The 24,568-nt window shown below is 37.2% G+C and overlaps 1 protein-coding gene across 3 annotated transcripts in view; it reads right to left on the bottom strand.

The window, feature by feature from the left end:
* Nucleotides 1–24,568, bottom strand: part of TMEM260 (transmembrane protein 260) — a 59,622-nt gene that overhangs the window by 27,475 nt on the left and 7,579 nt on the right. For all 3 annotated transcript variants that reach the window (XM_059914295.1, XM_059914297.1, XM_059914296.1), the window contains exons 4-5: nucleotides 4,516–4,693; nucleotides 2,891–3,004 (exon numbers count right to left, since the gene is read on the bottom strand). In XM_059914295.1, the coding sequence (XP_059770278.1) occupies nucleotides 2,891–3,004; nucleotides 4,516–4,693 (292 nt within the window). The remainder of the gene's footprint in view (nucleotides 1–2,890; nucleotides 3,005–4,515; nucleotides 4,694–24,568) is intronic.

The raw sequence follows: 24,568 nt of genomic DNA, 5'->3' as shown, positions 1-24,568 counted from the left end.
TTTTGAAAATGCCCAAAATATTGTTCTAATACTGATTCACTTCATTCCCATCATCAGGAGCAGACTTCAACTATATACTTTATTATGACTGTACATTGACAATATGTTCTTTCTACAAGTGTTTTGGACATTTCATGGAAATACTTGGCACAAATGAAGCTAGCTTTTAAGTAACATCCCAGTTCATCCAAATGTTCTTTTTTCTCAATTTACATAGGAAGGAAGGAAATTTGTTGTTGCATGCAACAGTCTTGCCTCAAGGAGAATATATTTCTCATCTTCACATTTCTAAAACAAAGGACAACACTGCCAAATTTTTATAAAGATTAAGTCCAGAAGAATTCTGGTATACTAGAAAGATTCAAATAGTGGTTGCTTTAGTAACTGGGAAAGGGGTCTCTTACAAATATTGTGATTGGAAATTGCCCATTTTTCCTTTACAAAAAAGGAAAATTCATAGGTGACAGTGAATATGAGTACCAAAGTTTGCATTCACCAGAAGTAGAAAAGCAGTTGACTTCCATCAGCATTTTCAAATAAACATTCTTAATTGAAAATGGAGTGCTTTTATTATAGTACTAATTTTGTTTGACATTTCTAAAGTGGTAATGAGATTCATAAAAATGATGGGATGAAAAAAGTGTAAGAAATAACTAATTTAAAAATATGCCTTTGCTATTCTTAAAAGTAGCTTTAAAGAAAGTAAATGTTTAGATTTTGGCAGTTTCTGCATATTATAAGGTTCAGTTTAGAATGGCAAGATGCAGTTGCTGCAGAATTTTCCTTTTGTATGGGAAATAAACAGGGAAACAATCACATGAGAACTATTTCAGAGAGTGCAGGAGAGTGGTTCTGAGTCCCAGCTGCACATATACTGGAATCACCTGGGGAACTTTTTAAAAATATTAATATCTGGGCCTTACCCCAAATCAATTAAATCAGAATTATTTTAGGGTGCTGGGATCACACACACACACACACACACACAGATACCCACAGACACACACACATGCACACTCTCTCTTACTTACTTTCTTAAAGCTTCCCAGATAATTTAAGTGAGCAGTCAGGGTTGCAACCAACTGACTCAGGACTTCCAGCTCTGCCTTAGATCACCTGACCAGTGAGATCCAACTCCCTGTCACTTCACTGGTAGATCTTATTTTCTAGCCTCTGCTCTTTAAATAATGAAAATAAAAGGTCCTTTGAAGAGTCATACTTCCCCAAATTTCGTCATCCATCAGTAGCCGATCTAAGTACAGAGTAAACAGGCTCTCAGACCAGGCTCCTAACTTGTCAACTATGAGTCTTGCATGTTTTATACAAGAATACGGCTCTCCCTTCAAAGAACTAACACAAAAGATTTGCTTTTTAAGTTCATGCCAGAGAATGTACCTCCCTGATATCTAAATGCACCTCCTGTGATATCAGAAGACTGGCTAAGAGTGACACCATCAAGATGGCAACATAAATCATTCCCAACTTCAGTCCTTCTCACAAAACACCATCAGCGACTATCCATAGACATGGCCCCACTGTGAAAATCCCAGAAACTGGGGTTGAGGCTAAAGCATACTCCTGGACCACAGAGACTGAGAAGGACCGCTTTCGAAGTGTCAGGGGGCACGCTGACCATGTCACCCCTCCGCTAGGCCAGCATAGCACTGCACCAAGAGGACTTCCCTAGGACTACAGTTTTTCCAGTGGGAAAAGAGAGCCCAAGGTGGATATCCAGCTCCCCCAGCATTGCAGGATGCTTCCCAGGAGGCTCACTCAGTTCTCACCTCGCAGGGACCACTGGGGGGATCTTCAGGGCTCAACCACTGGGGATCAGATAGAGACGGAGAAGGGGAGCAGGCCTTACAGCAACCAGTCTCCAATCTTGGCAGACCACGTTCCTGCTTGCAGCAGTGCCAGAGCAGAGATCTCAGCCAGCAGTTCTGCCCATCTGCAGAGCCGAGCCAGTGGCTGATCCCACTCTAAAATAATTCTGATTTAATGGATGTGGGTCATATATTAACATAATAAAAGCTATATATGACAAGCCCACAGCTAACATCATACTCAGTGGTGACAGACTGAAAGCTTCTCCTCTGAGATCAGGAACAAGACAAGGGTGCCCACTCACCAGTCTCACCACTCATGTTCAACATAGTACTGGAAGTCCTACTCAGAGTAATCAGGCAAGAAAAAGAAATAAAAGGAATCCAAATTAGAAAGGAAGAAGTGGGAATTCCCTGGCAGTCCAGTGGTTAGGACTCCACGCTTCCACTGCAGGTGGCAGGGGTTCGATCCCTGGTGGGAGAACTAAGATCCCACATGCAGCTCAGCAGGGCCAAAAAAAAAAAAAAAAAAGAAGAAATAAAATTGTCTCTGTTTGCAGATGACATGATCTTATATAGAAAATCCTAAAGATTCCATCAAAAAGCTGTTAGAACTAATAAACAAATTCAGGAAAGTTGCAGGATACAAAATCAACACACAAAAATTAGTTGTGTTTCTATATAATAACAATGAACTATCTGGAAAAGAATAAACTATCACATTTACAATAACATCAAAAAAGATAAAATGCTTAGGAATAAATTTAACCAAGGAGGTGAAATATCTGTGTACTGAAAACTATAAGACATTGATGAAAGAAATTGAAGAAGACAGAAATAAATGAAAAGATATATCATGTTCATGGATTAAAATAATTAATATTGTTAAAATGTTCATACTACCCAACGCCAGCTATAGATTCAATGATATTCCTATCAAGCTTTATATGAAATAAATAAATAAATAAATAAATAAATAAAGCAAGTCCCATGTTTTCTGATTCCATAAATGTCATAGTGGGCATAAATAAAATATTATGAATTTTCATTTTTACTCAAAAACTTACCTTCTCTTTTAAAAGTCGAAAGAGAATCCATGGTATTATGCACAAAACATAGAGTACTATTGTGTGCTGATTACATAAGCTAAGGCCACAGCAGAAAGCACCAATTTTAGCTATCTGAAAATAAATAAAAGAAAAAATCCAAGTTAAAAATTCACCAAAAACAGGGCTTCCCTGGTGGCGCAGTGGTTGGGAGTCTGCCTGCCGATGCAGGGGGCACGGGTTCGAGCCCTGGTCTGGGAGGATCCCACATGCCGCAGAGCAACTGGGCCCGTGAGCCACAATTGCTGAGCCTGCGCATCTGGAGCCTGTGCTCCACAACAGGAGAGGCCGCGATGTTTAGAGGCCTGCGCACTGCGATGAAGAGTGGTCCCCACTTGCCACAACTGGAGAAAGCCCTCGCACAGAGACGAAGACCCAACACAGCCATAAATAAATAAATAAATAAATAAATAAATAAATAAAAATTAAAAAAAAAAAAAAAAATTCACCAAAAACAGCACAATAGTAAAAAACTACTCTTTATATTAAAGCTAAGCATTTGTACGATAAGTCAGGTTAAAATCAACCTCTTAGATGCAAACAGTCATGCTTTAACATGCACTAATATTTATCACCATTATTTTTTATTATTATTTTTCATTCTCATCAAATCATTGCAGAGTGACCTTAAATTACTGTCTTCAAACTAAGTTTTAGAAAGTCCTATATGATGACATGTCCTAACAGTAACAGGATATTGTGTAATTCTCATTCCAGTGAAATCTAGAACTGAAGTTCAACAGTTCTGTTTTACTTTTTCTCCTATTGAATTAAATAAATTGAATATAACACTTTTATTTAGAAACCTGGTTCTCTATGGGTGGTCTTTTTGCTATTTTTGAACATGTGTTATTTTCATAATCAGAAAAAAGTTTATTTTAAACAAAAAATAAACTCTAATAGCATCACAGGTGTGTTTATGGAAGCCACAGATAAACTTTTACATTCTTTTGTTTCTGTAATCTTTAATGACACAGGCTGCGCATATACTAAGATGATCCGGCACTCTTCAGTGTATAGACAGTAAGCCCTTAGAAGACAGGGTTCCTCCACATTTCAAATTATTCTGATGATAGTGTTGGCCTTAGAAGTCACTGTAATCTCTTTGGGATTACTTCATTTTATAGTTGCTCCTCTCCTTTTGGTTAAAAAAAAAAAAGTGCAAATTTGATCTTTTTTGCAATTAGAGAATAAGTCAATGTGCCATAATGGTAAATAAGGTAGTCAACCTAGGACTTGGCATCTTAAGATCACACACACACACACACACGCACACACACACACACACACACGATGGTGGATTAACCAACAAGTCTATCTTTCCCATAAGACTCAAAAGGGATTTCAGAATACCCTAATTCTCCAAAAAACTTCTGAACTCTGAAAGAAAAAAAATTTCATGTTTTATAAAGGCTCTCATGGTTCATAGTAAAAGAATTGAGAGTATTTTCTCTCTCAACATGCCTAGATTACCTTGACAGTAATCAGAATAGATAAACAATATCTAAACCAAAGTTAAAAAGAAATAGAGCATCTGTCTAAAAATTAAAACAAAAAGTGATTTCACTTTGATCAAAATAGGTTACCTTTGATCTTTCTTGTGCAGTTGTTGCCTCCTCAAAATGTACAGTAAGAGCCATAAGCAGCCCCACAAACAGATTGTTTAAGCTAAAAACCTCTGCTGCAATGGACCACTGCCATGTTAGACGAGAAAATGAAAACACCCCCGCAGCAAGGATTCCTCCAGCATATGAGCCAGAAAGCCTGCAAATACAGATAACATGAAATCTTCTTTCCCAACAAAAAGAACCGACTTTATTTCCCTTTATGTGAACTGTAGCAGCAGCAATTATGACAGTCGCCCAGCACTATCCCAACACATTAGATGGTTAATACATTACTTCATGTAATAATTCCTTTCAACAGATTTTAATTATGAAGTCCATATATTAACCTATTAACAAACAAATGAACAAACCTGCTTGGTATCCTATGGATTGGATGAGGTTTAGTTCTCAGATGTAACCTTTAGGATTCAAGCCAGTTCAGAAAGCCTGAAGAGACAGTAGCTAGAGAGATAACAAACCTGGGTCATTTTTCTTGCTATATCTAAGAAGAAGAATGATAACGACTGGTTAAGACTGAAATGTGTTTAATTGTAAAAATTAATGAAACGGCAGAATATCTGTTCAGGAACATTCACTTACTGTGGAATGTTTGGATCTACGTACTTCCTACATTTATCTCCCAACATTTGGCAAAATATGTCTTGGTCACAATATTTGGTGCTTTTAAGATCTTGTAAGCTAGATTCTTAGTTTCTGATGATTTCTTCTTTACACAAAGTCAAAGTTAAAAATGATGTATCTTTTAAAGAGAACGATGGGAATGTGAATTTTAGAAACCCTGAAGAATCAAATACTACACTTGGAAACAAATTCCTTGCCCCCAAATGCCAACAAGAGCCCCACATTTCAAATCAGTCAAGGAAACTGGATCTCAATTCAGAGATAAGATTTGAAACTGGTAATGTGGCATATGAAACCAACACAACTTCCTATTTCACTATAAATCTAAAGCTATGAAAATTAAAGCTATTACTGAAAATCTATTGCTTACAAGCATTATTCAGCAAGCATCTCTGTGTCTAATAATTATGATATTATATGGCCCCAGGTCATTACTTTTTAGCTGTATTGCTTTGTATAAAAATTATGGGGCTTCCCTGGTGGCGCAGTGGTTGGGAGTCTGCCTGCCAATGCAGGGGACACGGGTTCGAGCCCTGGTCTGGGAAGATCCCACATGCCGCGGAGCAACTGGGCCTGTGAGCCACAATTACTGAGCCTGCGCGTCGGGAGCCTGTGCGCCACAACAAAAGAGGCCGCGATAATGAGAGGCCCGCGCACCGCGATGAGGAGTGGCCCCCACTTGCCGCAATTAGAGAAAGCCCTCGCACATAAGCGAAGACCCAACACAGCCATAAATAAATAAATAAATAAATAAATAAATAAATAAATAAATAAATAAATAAAACCCACCCCCCGAAAAAAAAAAGTTTAAGATTGCCTCCTTTAAAAAAAAAAAAAAGGGCTTCCCTGGTGGCGCAGTGGTTGAGAATCTGCCTGCTAATGCAGGGGATACGGGTTCGAGCCCTAGTCTGGGAAGATCCCACATGCCACGGAGCAGCTGGGCCCGTGAGCCACAACTACTGAGCCTGCGCGTCTGGAGCCTGTGCCCCGCGACGGGAGGGGCCGCGATAGTGAAAGGCCCGCGCACCGCGATGAAGAGCGGTCCCCGCACCGCGATGAAGAGTGGCCCCCACTTGCCTCAACTAGAGAAAGCCCTTGCATGAACCGAAGACCCAACACAGCCAAAAATAAAATAAAATAAATAAATAAAGTAGCTATTAAAAAAAAAAAATTATGGAGTAATTGTATGGCTTTTAATCAATCTTAATAGAAAAAAAAAAAGCTAAAAAATTTCAGTATCACCAAACCTGTTTTTCTTTGAGTTTCTCTTTACAATTTTTCTGTTTTCTTTCCCTTATAAAAATCATCAGTTTCCTATTTCTTGCAGAGTACCCCATTCTCCCAGTTATCCTGATTCAGTACCCTAAAGTTATTTCTTCCTTCCAAATTCCTTCCCAGATTCCTTTCGATTTATATTCCTATTGCCTTAGACTCAATTATTTTAATAGTTTCCTAACTTGTCTTATGTTTTTCCAACCCTTCTGCAATATAACATCAGATTAAACTTTCTGAAACATACTCTTTGTGAATACTCTTCATCCCTATAGGATAAATTAGAAATGAGTCAGCCTGGAATCCAGGCTCCCAATAAACCAGACACCCCTAGCCACTAATTACCAACATGATCTCCCACCAACTAGTCAAGCTCCTCAAAATTCCCTAATAAGACAGGACTATTCCTAGCTCTGCACCTTTGCTCATGCTGTAGTGCTGAACTGAATAGCCTCGCTGCTCCTTTATTAAAACTCTGCTCTCTTCTCAATTTTCTCTTCAATTCCCTGGTTTCTAGCCCATCTCTGCGTATCGATAGCATTTAATTGTCTGTAACAATTATTTTGACATTGTTTTTGAAATATGAACTGGAGTTAAACTTCACTTAGATTGGAAGCATCTAGCCCCAAGCACAGAAAGGAAACTTAGCAAATGAGAGAATGAATTAATCTTAAAGTATTAGTAACATTTTAAAGGAACTTCTAAGTTTCAGCTCTCAATATGACTATGGACAGTCAGCGTAAGATACAAGATTCCTTCCTCTACTTAAAAGAAAGGAAGTGCTCAAACGGAGACATGACAAAAGGACATAGGAGCCAGCTTACAGGGCTCTCATGGCCAAACTGGGGATAACTTGATCATCAAGATAAATATAGTAATAGACTGTAACCCAATGAATAAATAAGAATCTATGCATCTATAGTGATACAAAAATTGGGTGAGAAGAGAAAGTCCATGGAAAGTCAACTAATAACTGTAGAAGAAATGATGGAATTAAAATCACCATTTGGCAACTGTCATAACAATAATCAATGGATACCAAAACAGTGGGTAAAAGGTTTGCAGTAACAGAAATATGTACATAGTCTAAAGTTATCGCCCTGTAAAAAGATTAATTACAAAGGGAGAAATGGTAACTTTACAGTGGCAAACTGGACAGACACAATCTTAACCACATGATCAAAGTTAACAGCCCAGTAATGGGACAAACAAACATCATATGCTTCCTTATCTATTGCAATAAAAAGAATACAGCATCATTTCTATGGCATTCCTGCCAAAAATGCATTACCTGAATTTAAGCAAGAGCAAAGACAAACTCAAACTGAAGGACATTGTACAAAATAACTAGCCTGTATGTATCAAAAAATGTCAAGGTCTTAACAAAAAACAAAAAAAAATCATGAGGAACCGTCTCAGATTAAAGACACTAAAGGGATAACACAATAGAATAAAAGACATGATCTACTATAAGCACACTATCTGAGAAAATTGGAAAAATCGAATCAAGTCTGAAGGTTAGGTAACAGTGTTGTATCACTGATAATTTCTTTATTTTGAGACCTCCACTGTGGATATACAAGAAAATGTTTTTAAGGAACATATCTTGAAGCATTTAAGGGTAGAAGGATACTATGACTGCAGCTTATTCTTAAATGGTTAAAAAACAAAACAAAACAATACATACATACCCACTGAGTCAAAGATAAAGCAAATGTGGTAAAATACTAACATCTGGGGAACCTGGGTAAAGGGTAGACAAAGAATTGGGCTCTTCTTGTCACTTTTCTATAAATCTGAAATTACGTCAAAATAAGAAGTTAAAAAAACAAATCAGCAAATTTCCAAGATAATTTGCTAACATTTATTGAGTTTCTTGCTAGCTGTTTCAGGTATTGCTCTAAGTGCCTTCTTTATATTAATTCATTTAATTTGCACAATAACCCTATGAGTAGATGTGATTTGTCTCCTTTTTTCAAATGAAGAAACTGAGGCTCAGGGAGGCCAAGTAATTTTTCCAAGTCCTATGGTAGGTTATTAAGTGGCAGAACCAGGATTGAAATTGTTAGTCTAGCTATTTAGGACCATGACATTATGGGGTAAAAGATGGTTATTTTAATTTTAATGTCAAATAATTTATTCCAGACTAATGATACATTGTACTTTTACTTGGTTAACTATGCACCTCCTTGAGTGAAGAATAGAACAGAACAAAAGTTTTGTCCATTATTAGAATCGTGTTTATGTCTATGTTTTATCAACACAACATACTACCAACTTGAATTGTACACAACACCTGTCAAGATTGATGTTAACCTTTTTTTTTGTTTTTTGAAAGGGCAATTAGTTAAAGTTTAAAACCACCAAACAGTTAATTAAAGAGAACGGATATGTACAAATCCTCAGGAAGAAAACTCATGATTCACTAATCTACAATGATTTTTAACACATTATTATGCTCAGAAGACATCCTAGTGTTTGAATTGTTGACATTAATTATTGGAATTATGAACTATGTTAACTGCCTTTTCAAATATTTCATAAGGTTTTAGAAATTGAAGAGTAAAGGTAAAATTATCAACTTCAGTGATAAAATTTATCTAGTCACCTTAGACTATTACAGATAGTTATGTACATTAGCATTTTATTGAAGACTTATCCTACAACAGCAAGGTCTTTATAATCTGAATTTTCCCCACCTGATTTCTGTCCCACACCACCCCCCTGCCAAGGTCAGGATGGTTTTACAACAAATAATCCATATACTCTTTCACTAGATTTTTCTTGGTATCAGAGAAATAATTTGTGAGACTGCTGAGTAAGGTTATAGGAGAGAAGGTAACTGATTATAAAACCAGTAATGGAAATCAAATCTATAATCTTGATCTTTTTAGCATCTCAAATGAGCTTGCTTAGAAATCAACTCAGTCTATAGGAATTTGGGTTGTAGTCCTAATATAAATTGAAGACAAAAGGGTAGTGGACCTTTTCTTTTCTTCTGGTTTTGCTGCTTAACATCTAAAATCCTCTCCTATGCTTGAAGGATACGAGTTTATGAGGCACGGCCCCTCCTATTATACACACTGAAAATACGAGATACTTTTCCAATCTCCCTTGCAGCTAGAGCATTGGGTGTATGACCTGGGCTCTGCCTGTCAGAATCACCTGCTCCATTCTTTGAATTGGAAAATCGTGAGGCCTAGAAGCAGGGATGGAGACAGAATCAGACATGGCTGGTGGGATTTGTGCATCATTTTCACAGACAATGATGGCAGCACTTTGAAGGGCAGTGCTCAGAATCCAGGACAGTGTTGGTGGTGTAAGCTGGGGTGTCTGGGGCCCAGAGGTGGCAGCAGTGGTGGTTTCACTAGCGTATACCTGCCTAGGACTCTGAATATTTTGGGCTCAGAGCCTGGTAATCCAGCCCTCCTAGAAATTCTGCAAGCTCTGCAACTTCCTTCTCTCTCTTTTTCTTTTTTCCAATGCTAGATTTGAATGCTTCCTTTTGTAAAAAGCTTTATTGAGACATAATTCATATACTGTACATTCACCCATTTAAAGTGTACAATTAAAGATTTTTAGTATATTTACAGATATATGCAACCATCACTACAGTCAACTTTATAACATTTTCATCACCTCAGAAAGAAACTCTATCTCCTTTAACTATCTCCCCCCTATCCCCACCCCCAATCTCACTGCCAGCCTTAAGCAACCACTAATCTACTTTCTGTCTGTGAATTTCCCTCTTCTGGGCTTTCTTATAAATGGAATCATAGAATATGTGGACTTTTGTGACCGGCTTCTTTCACTTAGCACAATGTGTTCGAGGTTCATCCAAGTTGTAGTATCAGTATCTCACTTCTTTTTATGGCTGAATTAATATTCCACTGTATAGATATACCACGTTTTGCTTATTCATTCTTCCGTTGATGGACATTTGGATTGTTTCCACCTTTTGCCTACTATGAATAGTGTGCCTATAAACATTTCTGTACAAGTTTTTGTGTGGACATATGCTTTCATTTCTCTAGGGTATGTAACTAGGAGTGGAATTGCTGGAGCCTATGGCAACCCACTTAATCATTTGAGAAACTGCTAGACTGTTTTCCAAAGCCAATACATAATTTTACATTCCCACTAGCAATGGATGAGGGTTCTGATTTTTCCACAACCTAGTGAACACTTGTTATCTGATTTTTTGATCTAGCCATCCTAGTGGGTGTGAAGTGGTATCTCACTGAGATTTTTTTTTAAAAGCATTTAAAAAAAAAACATTTATTTATTTGGTTGCGCTGGGTCTTAGTTGCGGCAGGCAGGCTCCTTAGTCACAGCAGGTGGGCTCCTTAGTTGCAGCTCTCCAGCTCCTTAGTTGCGGCATGCGACCTCTTAGTTGCAGCATGCATGTGGGATCTAGTTCCTTGACTAGGGATCGAACCCGGGCCCCCTGCATTGGGAGCGCAGAGTCTTAACCACTGCACCACCAGGGCAGTCCCTCTCATTGAGATTTTTTTTTTTTTTTCTCATTGAGATTTTGATTTGCATTTCTCTAATGGCTAATGATATTGTGCAACTTTTCAAGCGCTTATTGGCCATTTGTACATCTTCCCTGGAGAAATGTCTATTCAGATCTTTTGCCCATTTTTAAAATTATGTTGTCTTTTTATTATTGAGTTGCAGCATTCTTCCCAACTTCCTTTCAATGTTTCTTTTCTGCTAAACACGGCCAGAGTCAACTGCTTGCAACCAAGAATCCTGACTAAAACAACCTGCCTTCCCTGTTTATTATTTCTATTAAGTCTTCAAGAAAAACTGTGAGGAAATTCTGAAAATAAATGCTGAAGTTGTCAGAGCTTTGTGGAACACAGAAGAGACGGCAGTATGCTTCAGAGCAGAAAGTTACGTGTCCATCCATACAGAGAATATACTAAAACATTTTGGAGGCCTTGTCAGTTTACTATTTATGTTTTCCATAAAATAATGTATAGGCGAAGCCTGTGAGAATTTCGATTCCGACAGCCTTTTATAAATCAAACTGTGAATGTCCCTTCAAACACACACGTTTGAACACACTGCCTTTAAAAGTTTGCTTCATACTAAGATTCAGAATCAACCAACATTTACTGACCATGTAACATGTACAAATTAATGGATTAAGAAAAGTCGAGATAATTTGAAACGTCTGTTGTGAGAAAACTCCACAAGCTGAGGAGGGCTACATAACAAGGACTTGTAGGTAGCAAATAACATGTAATAATAAACGCTCAGCTGAGGCTGGAGACCGCAGGGGCTGTGGAGATGGGGCAGTAGCCTCAGTCCGCATGGCTGTGGAAAGGTGTGCAGCAGCCTGAGCTGGGCCTGGGCAGGCTGGACGGAGCTGGGGTTAGGGGCTTTACTAGGTAAGCAGGACAGAAGGACAAGAGGGAAAGATGCTAAAGTATGAACCACAGGGTCTGCATTGGATGGGGACGGAAGCAGAGCCAGCAGGGGGCTGATGGAGGGATCAAAAAGATGAGCAAAGGGATCTAGGTCTCAGTTAAATGGAAGGCAAGTGTAGGGGCATCGAGGAAATGAGGGAGCTGAAAGTCCCTCAAGTCAGGCAGGGAGCGGGAAGTGGGTTGGGAAAGGGGACGGCAAATTGTTGAAGGATGGAACAGGCCTGTAAACCAAGACTGGACTCTACTGTTGAAAGGAGCCTGTGATGGAAGAGTTTAATAAAGCTGTTCTCAAAATCATATGATATTCATTAAAATTAAGCATTTGTCTCCAAAGACAAGCAGTACATCATACATTAATTAGTCTGCAGGGTGAGCCCAATCTAGGAAGACAGGTGTGTGGCCCAGTGCCACATCACACGCAGGCTAACGAGGAGATGTGACACCCCACGTCAGTACACAGCAAGCTGAGTCTGTGACTGGCTAACCAGTCAAAGGATAATGTCAGCAATGGTTGAGAATGAGGAGCTTCTGAAGACTTCGGAGGTCTCCAGTTCATTCACTGACTCTGTAGGTAGGCAGTCTCATTGTATTGTTCACGGTATACACATTATCTGCGCATGCTTCGTTTCACCTCATTGAGATGGAGATAAATGACTAAAGAGCAAGCTGATGTCGAGGACGCTTTCCTGAAGGCAAGTTTCAGGGTCACGGCGAGGCTCAGCACTGGCTTCACACCGTCCACATCTGCAGCCTCCACCCTCTGTTCTCACCCTAGTTCTCTACTGAAATTGTTCTCACTGGGGTCCCCAGTGACCATCTAACTGCCAAATACGATAGGCTCTGGGGACCCCTCTGCTGCACTGGGTCACTCCCCCAGCCACACCCACTGAGTTGACATCTGGACCTCACATCCTCTGGTTTTCCTTCTATGGCTCTGGATCTTCCTTATGTGTTTTCTCCAAATGGCTCCTCTTCTTGCATTTCACTCCTTTAAAGCCAGTGTTTCCCAAGATTTCTTTCTCAGGACATTGTTCTCGTTCTGCTTTGCCTGGGTGACTTCATTCACCATCTTGATTTCACCTACCAGCTACAAACTAAAGAAACCAAATGTCTCCAGCAATGCCTCTCCCTTAGTTTTGAACTTACCTTATCCCCAACTTACTGTTGTACCCTCACCACAAAGCCACCCCAACTCTGGATGTGCCATAGAAGCTCAGTGTCCGTACATGCAAAATTGATTTCTCATCCTCCTCCCTGAGATAATTCCTGCTCCCGTGTCCTCTCTCTTAGTAAATTTCATTATCTCCCTCGTTTAGTTATCTAAGTGAAGAGACCTAGGAGTCACCATCAGAGCCCCTCTCCCTTTCTCCCTGCCAAATGTATCACATCCTGCCAACTGTACTTCATCAGCATTTTAAACACTCACGCTCTTCTCTCCACCCACATCGCCACTGCCCTGGTTCAGCTCATCTGAATCCTCACCTCAGGTTCACACCAATACTGCAGCTTTGCGTGCTGCCTGCTTCCAGGGCTAGGCCCACCGCTGCCACCAGAGTGAGGGACCTCAAGCATATCTGATCTTGAACTTCTCTGCCTCCAACCCTTTAAGGATTCCTCTTTGACCATCGAGCATATTCCAAGCTCCCCATGACAACAGACAAGGATTTGCGTGATCTGGTCTCCGTCCACCTGTAGCTTCATTTCTGACATAACCCATTTCGAGCTGCGCTCCAGCAACACTGAATGACTCGTAAGTCCCTGTGCTTACAGGCTCTTTCTCCCCCACCTCCAGGTTTCTCTGCACAGGAGGTTCTCTGTATCTGGAACACGGTTCTGCCTTCACTTGGCCACTGCCACTCATTGTTTACAACTCAATACGGGCGTCACCTTTCCAAGAAGTTTTCCCAAAAGTACTTTCACCGAGACTAGGGTAGTTGCTCCATCTCTAGATTCTCATTAAACATATTAAATGGGTACTGAATAGGTAGATTTTTCTGTATTTCTGAGGAATAGAATATTTTAACTGTAACCTAATCAAAACATAGTAAGGAAACCAGATGTGAGGAGCTTAAAACTCTCTAAAGTATTACAAAGCCAAGAGAATTATTTTTGGACTACTGATACCACTAGATAGCCATGTCAGCATATCAGCACTTTTTAAAAGGTAAAAGTATATTGCACTTTACATATATGTGTATTTGTGTATCCCTAGAAAAGCTATATGATTTTTTGAAAACTAAATGTTTATATATATGTATTTAATTTCAGATATACTTTATCTTCAGTTTTTAATGCTCTTCAAATATCCAAATAGCAATGGTTTCTGATTACCTCAACCTAAGTCCAACCATCTCCAGTAATGCTTTATAAAATAACTTATGCCATTACTTAGAAATTATTCTTTTTTAATTGTAAAAAAATTGAAAGAAAAGATGTTTTGGTACTGGAGTGAATTTTGTTTCTTTTAAGAACCATGTCCTTTATCACTGCTGTCCTTTACTGTTATAAAAGTGATGTTTTAGTAACAAATGAGATTAAGGGAAAAAAACTAAAAGATTCATTTTGATTTTGTTACATTGATTTTTTTAAATAAAGTGAGGTCCATATGGATATATCTTTCAGAAACTAGGGAATAATCATTTCATCATTCTGTACTTTAATTCAAGTGTTTAAATATTCTTTTGGCAACAGTATAGAAATAATAATTTACTTTAAAAGTTTTTTTCATATTACTTGATTTATCCCTTGTCTATAACATAAATATTTCAAAGGGAAAAATAAAATACGGAAGGTTCACAGTTACTCATATTGCCTTTCACACTGATGTGTAAAGAAGATCCCTTACGGTTTCTCAAACTTTTGTGAAATTTCAAACGAAATACCTCAAAGTTTCCATTTTTTGTCTTTTTGAGCCAAATATCAATGAATCTTTCATATCAATAAGCCACTGCGAATTTGAGATAGAAAAAGACATTAAATGTGCACAAGACTTATCTAAGGGATGCTGCAAAAATCACATTGACAAATATGTCTGTAGGTGAATCTGGTCTTAAACTTGTTAAGCAAATAAGATGACTTAGCGGGACTTCCCTGGTGGTCCAGTGGTTAAGAATCCACCTTCCAATGCAGGGGACACGGGTTCGATCCCTGGTCAGGGAACTAAGATCCCACGTGCCGCAGGGCAACTAAGCCCGTGCGCCGCAACTACTGAGCCCATGCGCTCTGGAGCCCATGTGCCACAACTACTGAGGCTGCGCGCTCTGAAGCCTGCGCACCACAACAAAGAGCCTGCGCGCCGCAACGAAAAGATCCCGCATACCGCAACTAAGACCCGATGCAGCCAAATAAGTAATAAATAAATAAACTAAAAAGAAAAGATGACTTAGCAAGCACTGTTTTAAATCTATCAGTTTTTTTTAAAAAGGCATGAATTCTATGAATACTATGAATCTACTGAATCCTTTTTTTTTTTTAAACATCTTTATTGGAGTATAATTGCTTTACGATGGTGTGTTAATTTCTGCTTTATAACAAAGTGAATCAGCTATACATATACATATATCCCCATATCTCCTCCCTCTTGCGTCTCCCTCCCACTCTCCCTATCCCACCCCTCTAGGTGGTCACAAAGCACCGAGCTGATCTCCCTGTGCTATGCAGCTGCTTCCCACTAGCTATCTATTTTACATTTGGTAGTGTATATACGTCCATGCCATTCTCTCACTTTGTCCCAGCTTACCCTTCCCCCTCCCCGTATCCTCAAGTCCATTCTCTAGTAGGTCTGTGTATTTATTCCCATCTTGCCCCTAGGTTCTTCATGACCATTTTTTTGTTTTTTTGTTTAGATTCCATATATATGTGTTAGCATACAGTATTTGTTTTTCTCTTTCTGACTTACTTCACTTTGTATGACAGACTCTAGGTCCATCCACCTCACTACAAACAACTCCATTTCATTTCTTTTTATGGCTGAGTAATATTCTATTGTATATATATGCCACATCTTCTTTATCCATTCATCTGTTGATGGACACTTAGGTTGCTTCCATGTCCTGGCTATTGTAAATAGAGCTGCAATGAACATTTTGGTACATGACTCTTTTTGAGTTATGGTTTTCTCAGGGTATATGCCCAGTTATGGGATTGCTGGGTCATATGGTAGTTCTATTTTTAGTTTTTTAAGGCACCTCCATAGTGTTCTCCATAGTGGCTGTATCAATTTACATTCCCACCAACAGTGCAAGAGGGTTCCCTTTTCTCCACACCCTCTCCAGCATTTATTGTTTGTAGATTTTTTGATGATGGCCATTCTGACCGGTGTGAGATGATATCTCATTGTAGTTTTGATTTGCATTTCTCTAATGGTTAATGATATTGAGCATTCTTTCATGTGTTTGTTGGCTACTGAATTCTTAAAGCCTCTAATTAATCCACCATCTGTTTTGATTGCTGGGGCCTTTGTTATGAGTTGGACCAATTATGAGCCTTCTCGATGAAGGGTTCCCCAAAATGGGTGATCAAACAAGTTAGTTGTAATCTAACTCTTTTGGGCAATAATTCTAACCAGAACACACACTCTACATTTTTTTTCCCCTGAAAAGGCTACAACATATATTTGTAATTTTTTGGCAGAGTTAGATTATATAAGTAGAGTGAAACACTATGCATAAATACTGGTACATGAATTGGTAGTCCAAATTTCTGGCTAAGCAATATTTCTTTCAAAAATATATGGAAGGAATATCTAATCTGATATTGTTATTTAAACATGAGTTTTAAATGAAATTGTTGTTCTGAGCCCACAAAACGAGCTGTTTGGTATCATCCATAAAGTCAAAGGTACAGATGGAGTATAAATATAAGTACCTCCCAAATAAGACAAAACAATTGTCATCTATCTGTAGACTAGGTATGAAGGGTTTTTTTCCCAAAGAAAAATGGCATAATCAAAAACACCATTATGTTTTCACTTAGCAGTCAAGGAGGCCTACTTTCAATTTTCATTTCATTCTTTTAAATAAATATGCTTAAGTAATTATTATTTTTTTAAAAAGCAACTAAGGAATTAATGAATTTATTTACCCTTAATATGCTAAAGTGACATCTTAAAATTAGCTCACTAAAATTAAAAGACGTACATTTTTCTACTGAAATTGATGAACCTACTTCAACCACACTAATAGGAAGCTGGAGGGAAAAAAAAAGGGAAATTCAAGTGAGGTTGTGAATAAAATGAGAACTGTTTTCAGCAGAACTCACTAATAAATTGCAAAATAATCTAAACTGTTTTCCACTTGAACTAAACAACACCTCATGATAAATTATATATAATATGAGAAAAAACTGTTTTCTATTCCCAATCTAGAGGCTCATAAAGCCTCATAGAAGGATATCAAGGGAGACACTTCTTCAAGTGAAACACATATTCTTAGAATCTAACCTGACTTACAGAAAGATAACATCTTACAAGGCTATATGAAGAACACACACTTCAAATATTACAGTGAAATTTTAATAAAACAACCATTGTATTTTAAAAGATAGTCACATGTCAACAGTGAAAATCAAGTTTTTACACTATTAGAGAGGCATGCTTAATTTTCAAGGTCTCACACTAACAGAGTAAGGTAATGATATGGATGATTCAAAATAACAAATAATCTAAAAGTCACTGAAGTATGTTTTATATAAATAAATATATCTTACAAATATGTTATATATAAAATATATTTTGCAGTATATTGGCAGTAAATAAATTTTCCTAATTGTTTTTAACTTGGGCTAACACTAAAACCATGTCGTTCACATTCCAGGAGATCACAGTGGTCAGTCACTGAGAAAAGATATACCAAGAGCATGACAGATAGTATGGGAAAGGTGGTTAAGTATTTAAACTTTCACCCAGAAAATGCAAATGACAGAAATTCTCCACTAGGGTAAGGAATATGTGATGCTTTTAAGAGCATCCTAACGAACGTGAGGCTCAGAATTCTACGAGGCCTACGTGAGATTCCTAAGAAAGGTACTGATTGTGCAGCAGTTTTCTCACTTATGGAATACTATTCATCTGTTGACACAATGGATAAATCAGGAGGTTACAAGTTACACCATTGACACAGGTTTGCTATTGATGATAAGGTATATTTTTCTTTCCGCTACACAGTATTTGATTTTCATGTGTAGTCACATGTTTGTCTAACCCTCAATCAAAAGGCAAATAACAGAAACCTGAAATTCTTTCAGAACACACATTTGATGTGCCTCATAAAATTCATGAATGTATTTGTCTTCAGTGTTACTTGTGTGCAAAGAACCCAACATGGAGGGTACACTACTTTCCTTCAACACTGAAAACTCCTACTTGAAGTAAGTAGAATCGAGTAGGAAGGCCACAATGCAGCATCTGAGCATTACTGTTAAATAAATTATTATTAGTGTCAACTCATATTCACGACTTTAAAAAAATGCAGTGGATTACAGGGAAGAGATATGGTAAAGCAGGGTACAATTAGTGGCAAATCTACTGCCCCTGCCCTCCCAAGTTCTTATCTTTCTGGGTCTTGTTCATGAAGATTATACAAATGTTATCTCTGGCTCCCATTCACAAAATCAACACCCATATATTTCTCTCTTCAATGTACCTGGAGATGGTCAAACTAGGAAGCTAAGCTACTGACAAGAAAGGTTTTCAGTTTCAGCTGAAACTTTCTCATTGAGTGGCAGTTCACTCAAGACCCTTTCAACAAATACGTATTGAGTATGTAACATGTTCCAGGTGGGCAAATTATAGTCAGTGGGCATTTGGAGAGCAGTAGAATCTAAATTTTTTCTTGTCATTTTCAAGTTTAGACCTAATAAACATAAATCAATAATTGAGGACATGGTATATTAAAGTTCTATCTCTGAAGCCACCTTCACTGCACCTAAAAAATAATGTAAAACATTTCCATCTTTAATAAATTTGCAAGTAACCCCATTTTCCTATATTTTAAAAAAATTTACTTTCACTCCAGGTAAAATCCTACCAAGGTTTATTCTGTTCCATGCGATTCTATCAAAAGGAAGAAAAGTGTTCTACCCTGAATTTTCAGCTACGTAAATATCAACTACCAGTACACTGAAAGGAAAAATACAAAGTATTATTCCTGATTTAAAACCACTAAATAAACTTGGGAAAAAAATGGAAAAGGCTTCAAAAAGGAAAAAGGCACAAGTGAAATGGAAGGAACAAGATTATGAATAGCTTCCATAAATAAAATGTAATTACACAATTTCCATTAGAATTAAAATTTGTTCACTAACCAATAAATGATGAAACTATTCAAGGCTTAGAACAATTCACTTTATTACAGCTCATCAACCTTATACCCAAATATCTAAAAGGAAAACACTGAACTGAGCTTTATAGGAATCACCATCATTTACTTTACATTTTACCAAGTTTCCATAGTATGCCAAATGACTTGCACTATGGGAGGCAATATCTTAAGGTACAGCCTAGCTTAAAATAACTCCCAAATTACAGATATTCATCAATTTTGTTTAAAATGTTTAAAAACACACAAGGCCTTAGTCTTCCCTGGTGGTACAGTGGTTAAGAATCCTCCTGGCAATGCAGGGGACACGGGTTCGAGCCCTGGTCCAGGAAGATCCCACATGCCCTGGAGCAACTAAGCCCGTGCACCACAACTACTGAGCCTGCGCTCTAGAGCCCTCAAGCCACAACTACTGAAGCCTGTGCGCCTAGAGCCCGTGCTCTGCAACAAGAGAAGCCACCGCAGTGAGAAGCCCGCGCACCGCAACGAAGAGTAGCCCCCGCTCGCCGCAACTAGAGAAAGCCCGCGCGCAGCAACAAAGACCCAACACAGCCAAAAATAAATAAATAAATAAATTTAAAAAAGAAAAGAAAAAAGCACACACACAAAGCCTCAAGATTAGCTTATTACTCAATCTTGACAGTGTATTTTGTATTCGGTAGCAAAACTGAAATTGGTTAAAAGTATAGTGCAGCATATTATTCTCAAAGTCCTTTTTAATTGAAAACTTAGAAAACGCTGCATAATTTTTAAAATGTTATATACTAAAGGTATATGAAGTAAACTTAAAAGATCCAAATAACTAAGATCAACAGAATGAGGGTATTAAACTACTTTCATCAGCAACACTAACTTACTAAACAATAGAGATTTAATATAAAGTAGTCTTATTATGCAAAGTTATGAAGTATATCGTAATATTTCAATTCATTAAGACTGTTTTCTACTTTTTATGGCTTTGAAAAGCAGCAAATCTATATGAGTTATGGTTTATAATTTTATTTGTAACTTTAAGAAATATATGCATTTATTATTATAGCCATAATGACTGATGACTAGTTCCAGTGGCAAAATCTCGGCAGGAAACAGATTTAGCAATTTAAATGTTTTTTAAGTTTCTGTAATTGAGGAAACTTTTCATAATCTGACGTTTGTTAAAACCACTTATTAGAAATTATGCAGCACAGTAGCTGTGGAAATATGAGCTAGCTTCACAATTATAAAGTCAGCCTATGTAGCCCTTTCCTATTGTATATAGTGGCATAAACCCCACGGCGGCCTATCAGCTAACTGGCAGGCAGGGGGCTGCTCTATTCAAAGTGAGAGATACAAGCTGCAGGGCAAAAACCTGGCAGCTCCCATCTGACCCCACAATCCCCTACTGGTGACAGCTCCAAGCTCCATGGCAAATTAGGCCTTCTCATATTACAATTGGAGAAGACAGATTCCATTAGCAGTATCTGAAATTGAGTGGAGAGCTGCACTGTTATCAGACTTGACTCATAAGCACTGCTATTAATCAGAGCTATGATAGCATTTATATATTTCAAGCTATCTGCTGCCGCTGTGATATTCTGCTACAAAGGGTTGATGGGACTTAGGAAAGTGAACAATAGAGCTTTCTGGGAAAAGCAGAGTAAATCAAGAAAGTCTATGACTTCCGCACATTCTGAAGGGATTGTGGTTTACATAAATTTTCTCCCAATTGGAGATTGAGCTCTTCCTCATCTTACACATGGGATTTAGTTGTCACTCAATGGTAACAGCTATGAAAAGGTGAAGCGGCCCACCGCTCAGAATATTGCCTTCGCTTTTAAAGCAATTAACCCATGAACAGGAGGATACCTGGTGATATCAAGGGGATTAGGCCAGGCAATGCATTATTAACATTTCCTTGAACTAATTCTAACTCTGACTAGCTGTCAGAAGAGCCTCTACAGTCTTAAAAAAGAGTTTTTGCCCTGCTTTTTTCCCTTCAAAACGAAATGCTGCTATTTGAGCCTAATATGTCCCTCTACTTATAAGAAAATGCAAATGAACCAAGCTCTTAATATGCTTAGCCAGTCTGAGTCAATGCAATTTTAATACAAGTATGAGAGAAATATATGATCAATTAACCAGGGATCAAGACAGATATTCTCCTGAATAGAAATTAATGCTCCAGTACTTTCCATTCTTCTTCAACTACAAAAACTTGGTGACTATTTGTTACTTATGCATAGTTACCTCTGAAATTAGGAAGAGCTTCACATTATTCTCTATGGCAATAATCTAAAATACTCTTTGAGCTGGAAAATCCAAATGTCTCTTAAGCAGGAGATTCTACGTTCTCTAAGGTATGGCATTTTAATTTTCGATTTTTATTGAATGGAATCTTAGCTGAAGCTATAAGAATAGCAGACACAGTGCTCAGAATCAAGTGTTCCTGTTCCAAAAGTTTAATAAAATTAATTTTTAGCAGCGGCAGAATGTTTAGGAATATATAACTTATAAAAAATAAAATATGCATAAATAAAATACTGGCATAAAACAACCTTCCAGGAGATATTTAAATATTACTGAAATTGGTTGTAAGTTCTTTGTAGTAAGCAGGCATAGTTTCAAGATACCTTTAATTACAATTAATATTCATATATTCTAGGGAACCTGCTTGACATTAAGAGATCTGATTTCTTACTGTACAATGTTAATGGTGTTAGAAAGTTTTTTTATGCAAGTTTCCTGAAACAGTGCCTTTTAGAAAAACTGTTTATTTAATAGTAACTTTGTCTTACTTTCTTTAAAATAAGCACTGAATCTTGATTATAAAAACTAAAAGAATTTTACTTTCGATTCATATGAGTGTGTAGCAAATATTGTTCAATGAATTCTTCTATAGTTCCATTTGGCCCATACTAGCTTGAAAAGGATATGCTGACTCTCAAGCCTGTTGAGAATATATTCCCTGCCTTGTAACTATCAAAATACATGATACAAGACATGCCCTCACCTGAGATCATAAGCAATTTAAATCTTCCCTCAAGTAAAGAATTTTTATATGATACTATCAACAGACTCCATTCTATTTCAGTGTTACCAGAACATATGAAATATAAGCATGTTGATATTAAGTACAGTGATTTCAGTACTCCTTCCTTACTAAGTATAGAGGATCTAGTTTGAGGTTTCTTAGAAAACAATTTTGAAATTCAAGTACTAAGGAAAGCTAAATGATGTTCCTATTAGTGATTTACATACCTATAACTTTTAAAATTTTATATTAATAGGATTTGTGAATTTCAAATATGACATTTTAAATATCATACTATCAAACTAAAAAATCATTTACTTCATTGGCCTTAAAAGAGAAAATTCCAGTTTCTCTAAATCACTAACTGTAGTACAGTCAAATGCACAGATGTACGTATTAATAAAATGAATACTAGTTCCTAGAAATGAAATATATTAGATTAAACTCTCTTAACATAGTGCATGCTTTAAAATACCCCTGAAGGGGACAATACATAAATAAATACATGCAGAAACAACTGCCACAATCTTACTATTTTTAATTCAATAAACTACAGTGACACAGCTTTCAATGTGCTGTTTTACTCATATGCTTTCTACATCAGGGCAAAGCAAACATAAAAGAGTCCTTGCCAACCATTAGGAAAGACTGACAAAAAATGCAGTGTTAATGACATCTTAAAGGCTTTTAAAAGCAAGAGAAAGATGTAAGAAAAGCAAAAATTACAAAGTAATTGGAAACAACAAATAAATTGTTCTTTCAATCTAAGTCATGTTTACTGAAAAAATGGAGCTTTTTACATCAACATATTTAAACAGAAATTTGCTTTTGAAATACAATCTTTGTTTAAAAGGTACAGAAGGTCTTTATACCCACCCCAAGAGCTAAATATAGTGAATGCTATGTGAACAATTACCTGAAAAAAACCTAAAACTGTTAAAAGAATTAATTTCCTGCACACCAGTCAGCACTAATCCTACATGTACAGTAATGTTCTCTTAAGTGATGGGGGAAAGAAAGAATACAGCTGTCTCCTGGATCAAACCCCTTCAATATTCAACAACAAAATGGAATGATGACTTGGTCGGCAAATGAATAAAGTAGTGAAATGTCTCCTGAATGAGTTCTGGTGAAGGAGTCAACCTGTGAAGGAACACATTTACTGTACGCTGGGACAGGAAAAAAGCCGTCACCGTAATGGCTGCACAAAAACCGCGCGCGTCCTGCTCTTGGGCTTATATTCACAGAAGGAAGGTTTTAGAGGCTAGGTTCAGGTCATACGACAAATGAAATTGTAACAAGCCAGCTGACATTGTATAATGTCTTCTTCCACTCGATCAATAGGCTACTGTTAGTCCTATTACCATAGAGATGGCTTGCTCTTTCCCGAAGGGTGGCTATTGTTTGACAAAACAGATTTGCCACTTGAACTAGGTTGTTCCCAAAGGACGTGTACCTTGTCAATTATTTGTATTCAAAATAATGAAGTATTTTCACATTAAAAGTACGTAAGAGATAATGTTGTCAGGTCCCTTTTCAGAAAGAAAGCAACTTTTCCAAAGTACTGGATTACTAAAAGCATGCAAATATCCAATTTAGTCTATGAAGAGTTTTTGATTTAAAACATATGTCAGCAAGTATACGAATTTATCATTAAGACTGTATATTAAAAGAAAAGGGTCACAGGCTTGTGTGCTAATCTAAAACCCATTATATCAAGCATAATAATTAATCAAAGCTATTTTAAAATGTGGACAACTCAAAGGAAAATTATTGTCCCAAACTATTCGGATTCTGGAAAGATAAAGATTTTTATATATGATTTTTACAGTGGTTTTTATGAGGAAGGGCATCGACAATTAATGTAGTGGAAAACATGGAAAAGTTATAGAAAACGAATCAGTTTACCTGCTTAAGAGCTAGCTACAGCCTTTAAATATATGTATATGTTGTAGAAATAATCTAAAGTACAGATGAACTAACAAAACAAATACAAGTATTAGTTTTCTTTAAAATGTCTTTGTCTTAAATGTCTTGCGAAAACTCATACATTTAACACAGGACAGGTAAGTTCTAAATTTCAACCTAGATATTTAAAAATAAAAAAAGAGTTTTTCTCTCAACAAAAATGACAGAGCCTTAATTATAAAAGATCAGTAGGAACAATTCTAATAATGATTATTCTAATCATTTAGAAAAAGAAAGTATTCATAACATTAATTAATCCAAGCAGAAATGTTATTTTAAACATTTCATACTTAAAGATATGGCTATCACTGAAAACCTGTAAGACTGAAATAGAAACAAATTAAATAATACAGATTAAAGTTTAGTAAATGATCAACAATTACAAC

The sequence above is a fragment of the Balaenoptera ricei genome, chromosome 2 (genome assembly GCF_028023285.1).
Source record: "Balaenoptera ricei isolate mBalRic1 chromosome 2, mBalRic1.hap2, whole genome shotgun sequence".
In the NCBI taxonomy this organism is placed as follows: Eukaryota; Metazoa; Chordata; class Mammalia; order Artiodactyla; family Balaenopteridae; genus Balaenoptera; species Balaenoptera ricei.
The sequence above is the reverse complement of the archived record's forward strand: the minus strand, read 5'-3'. Positions and strand labels throughout refer to the sequence as shown.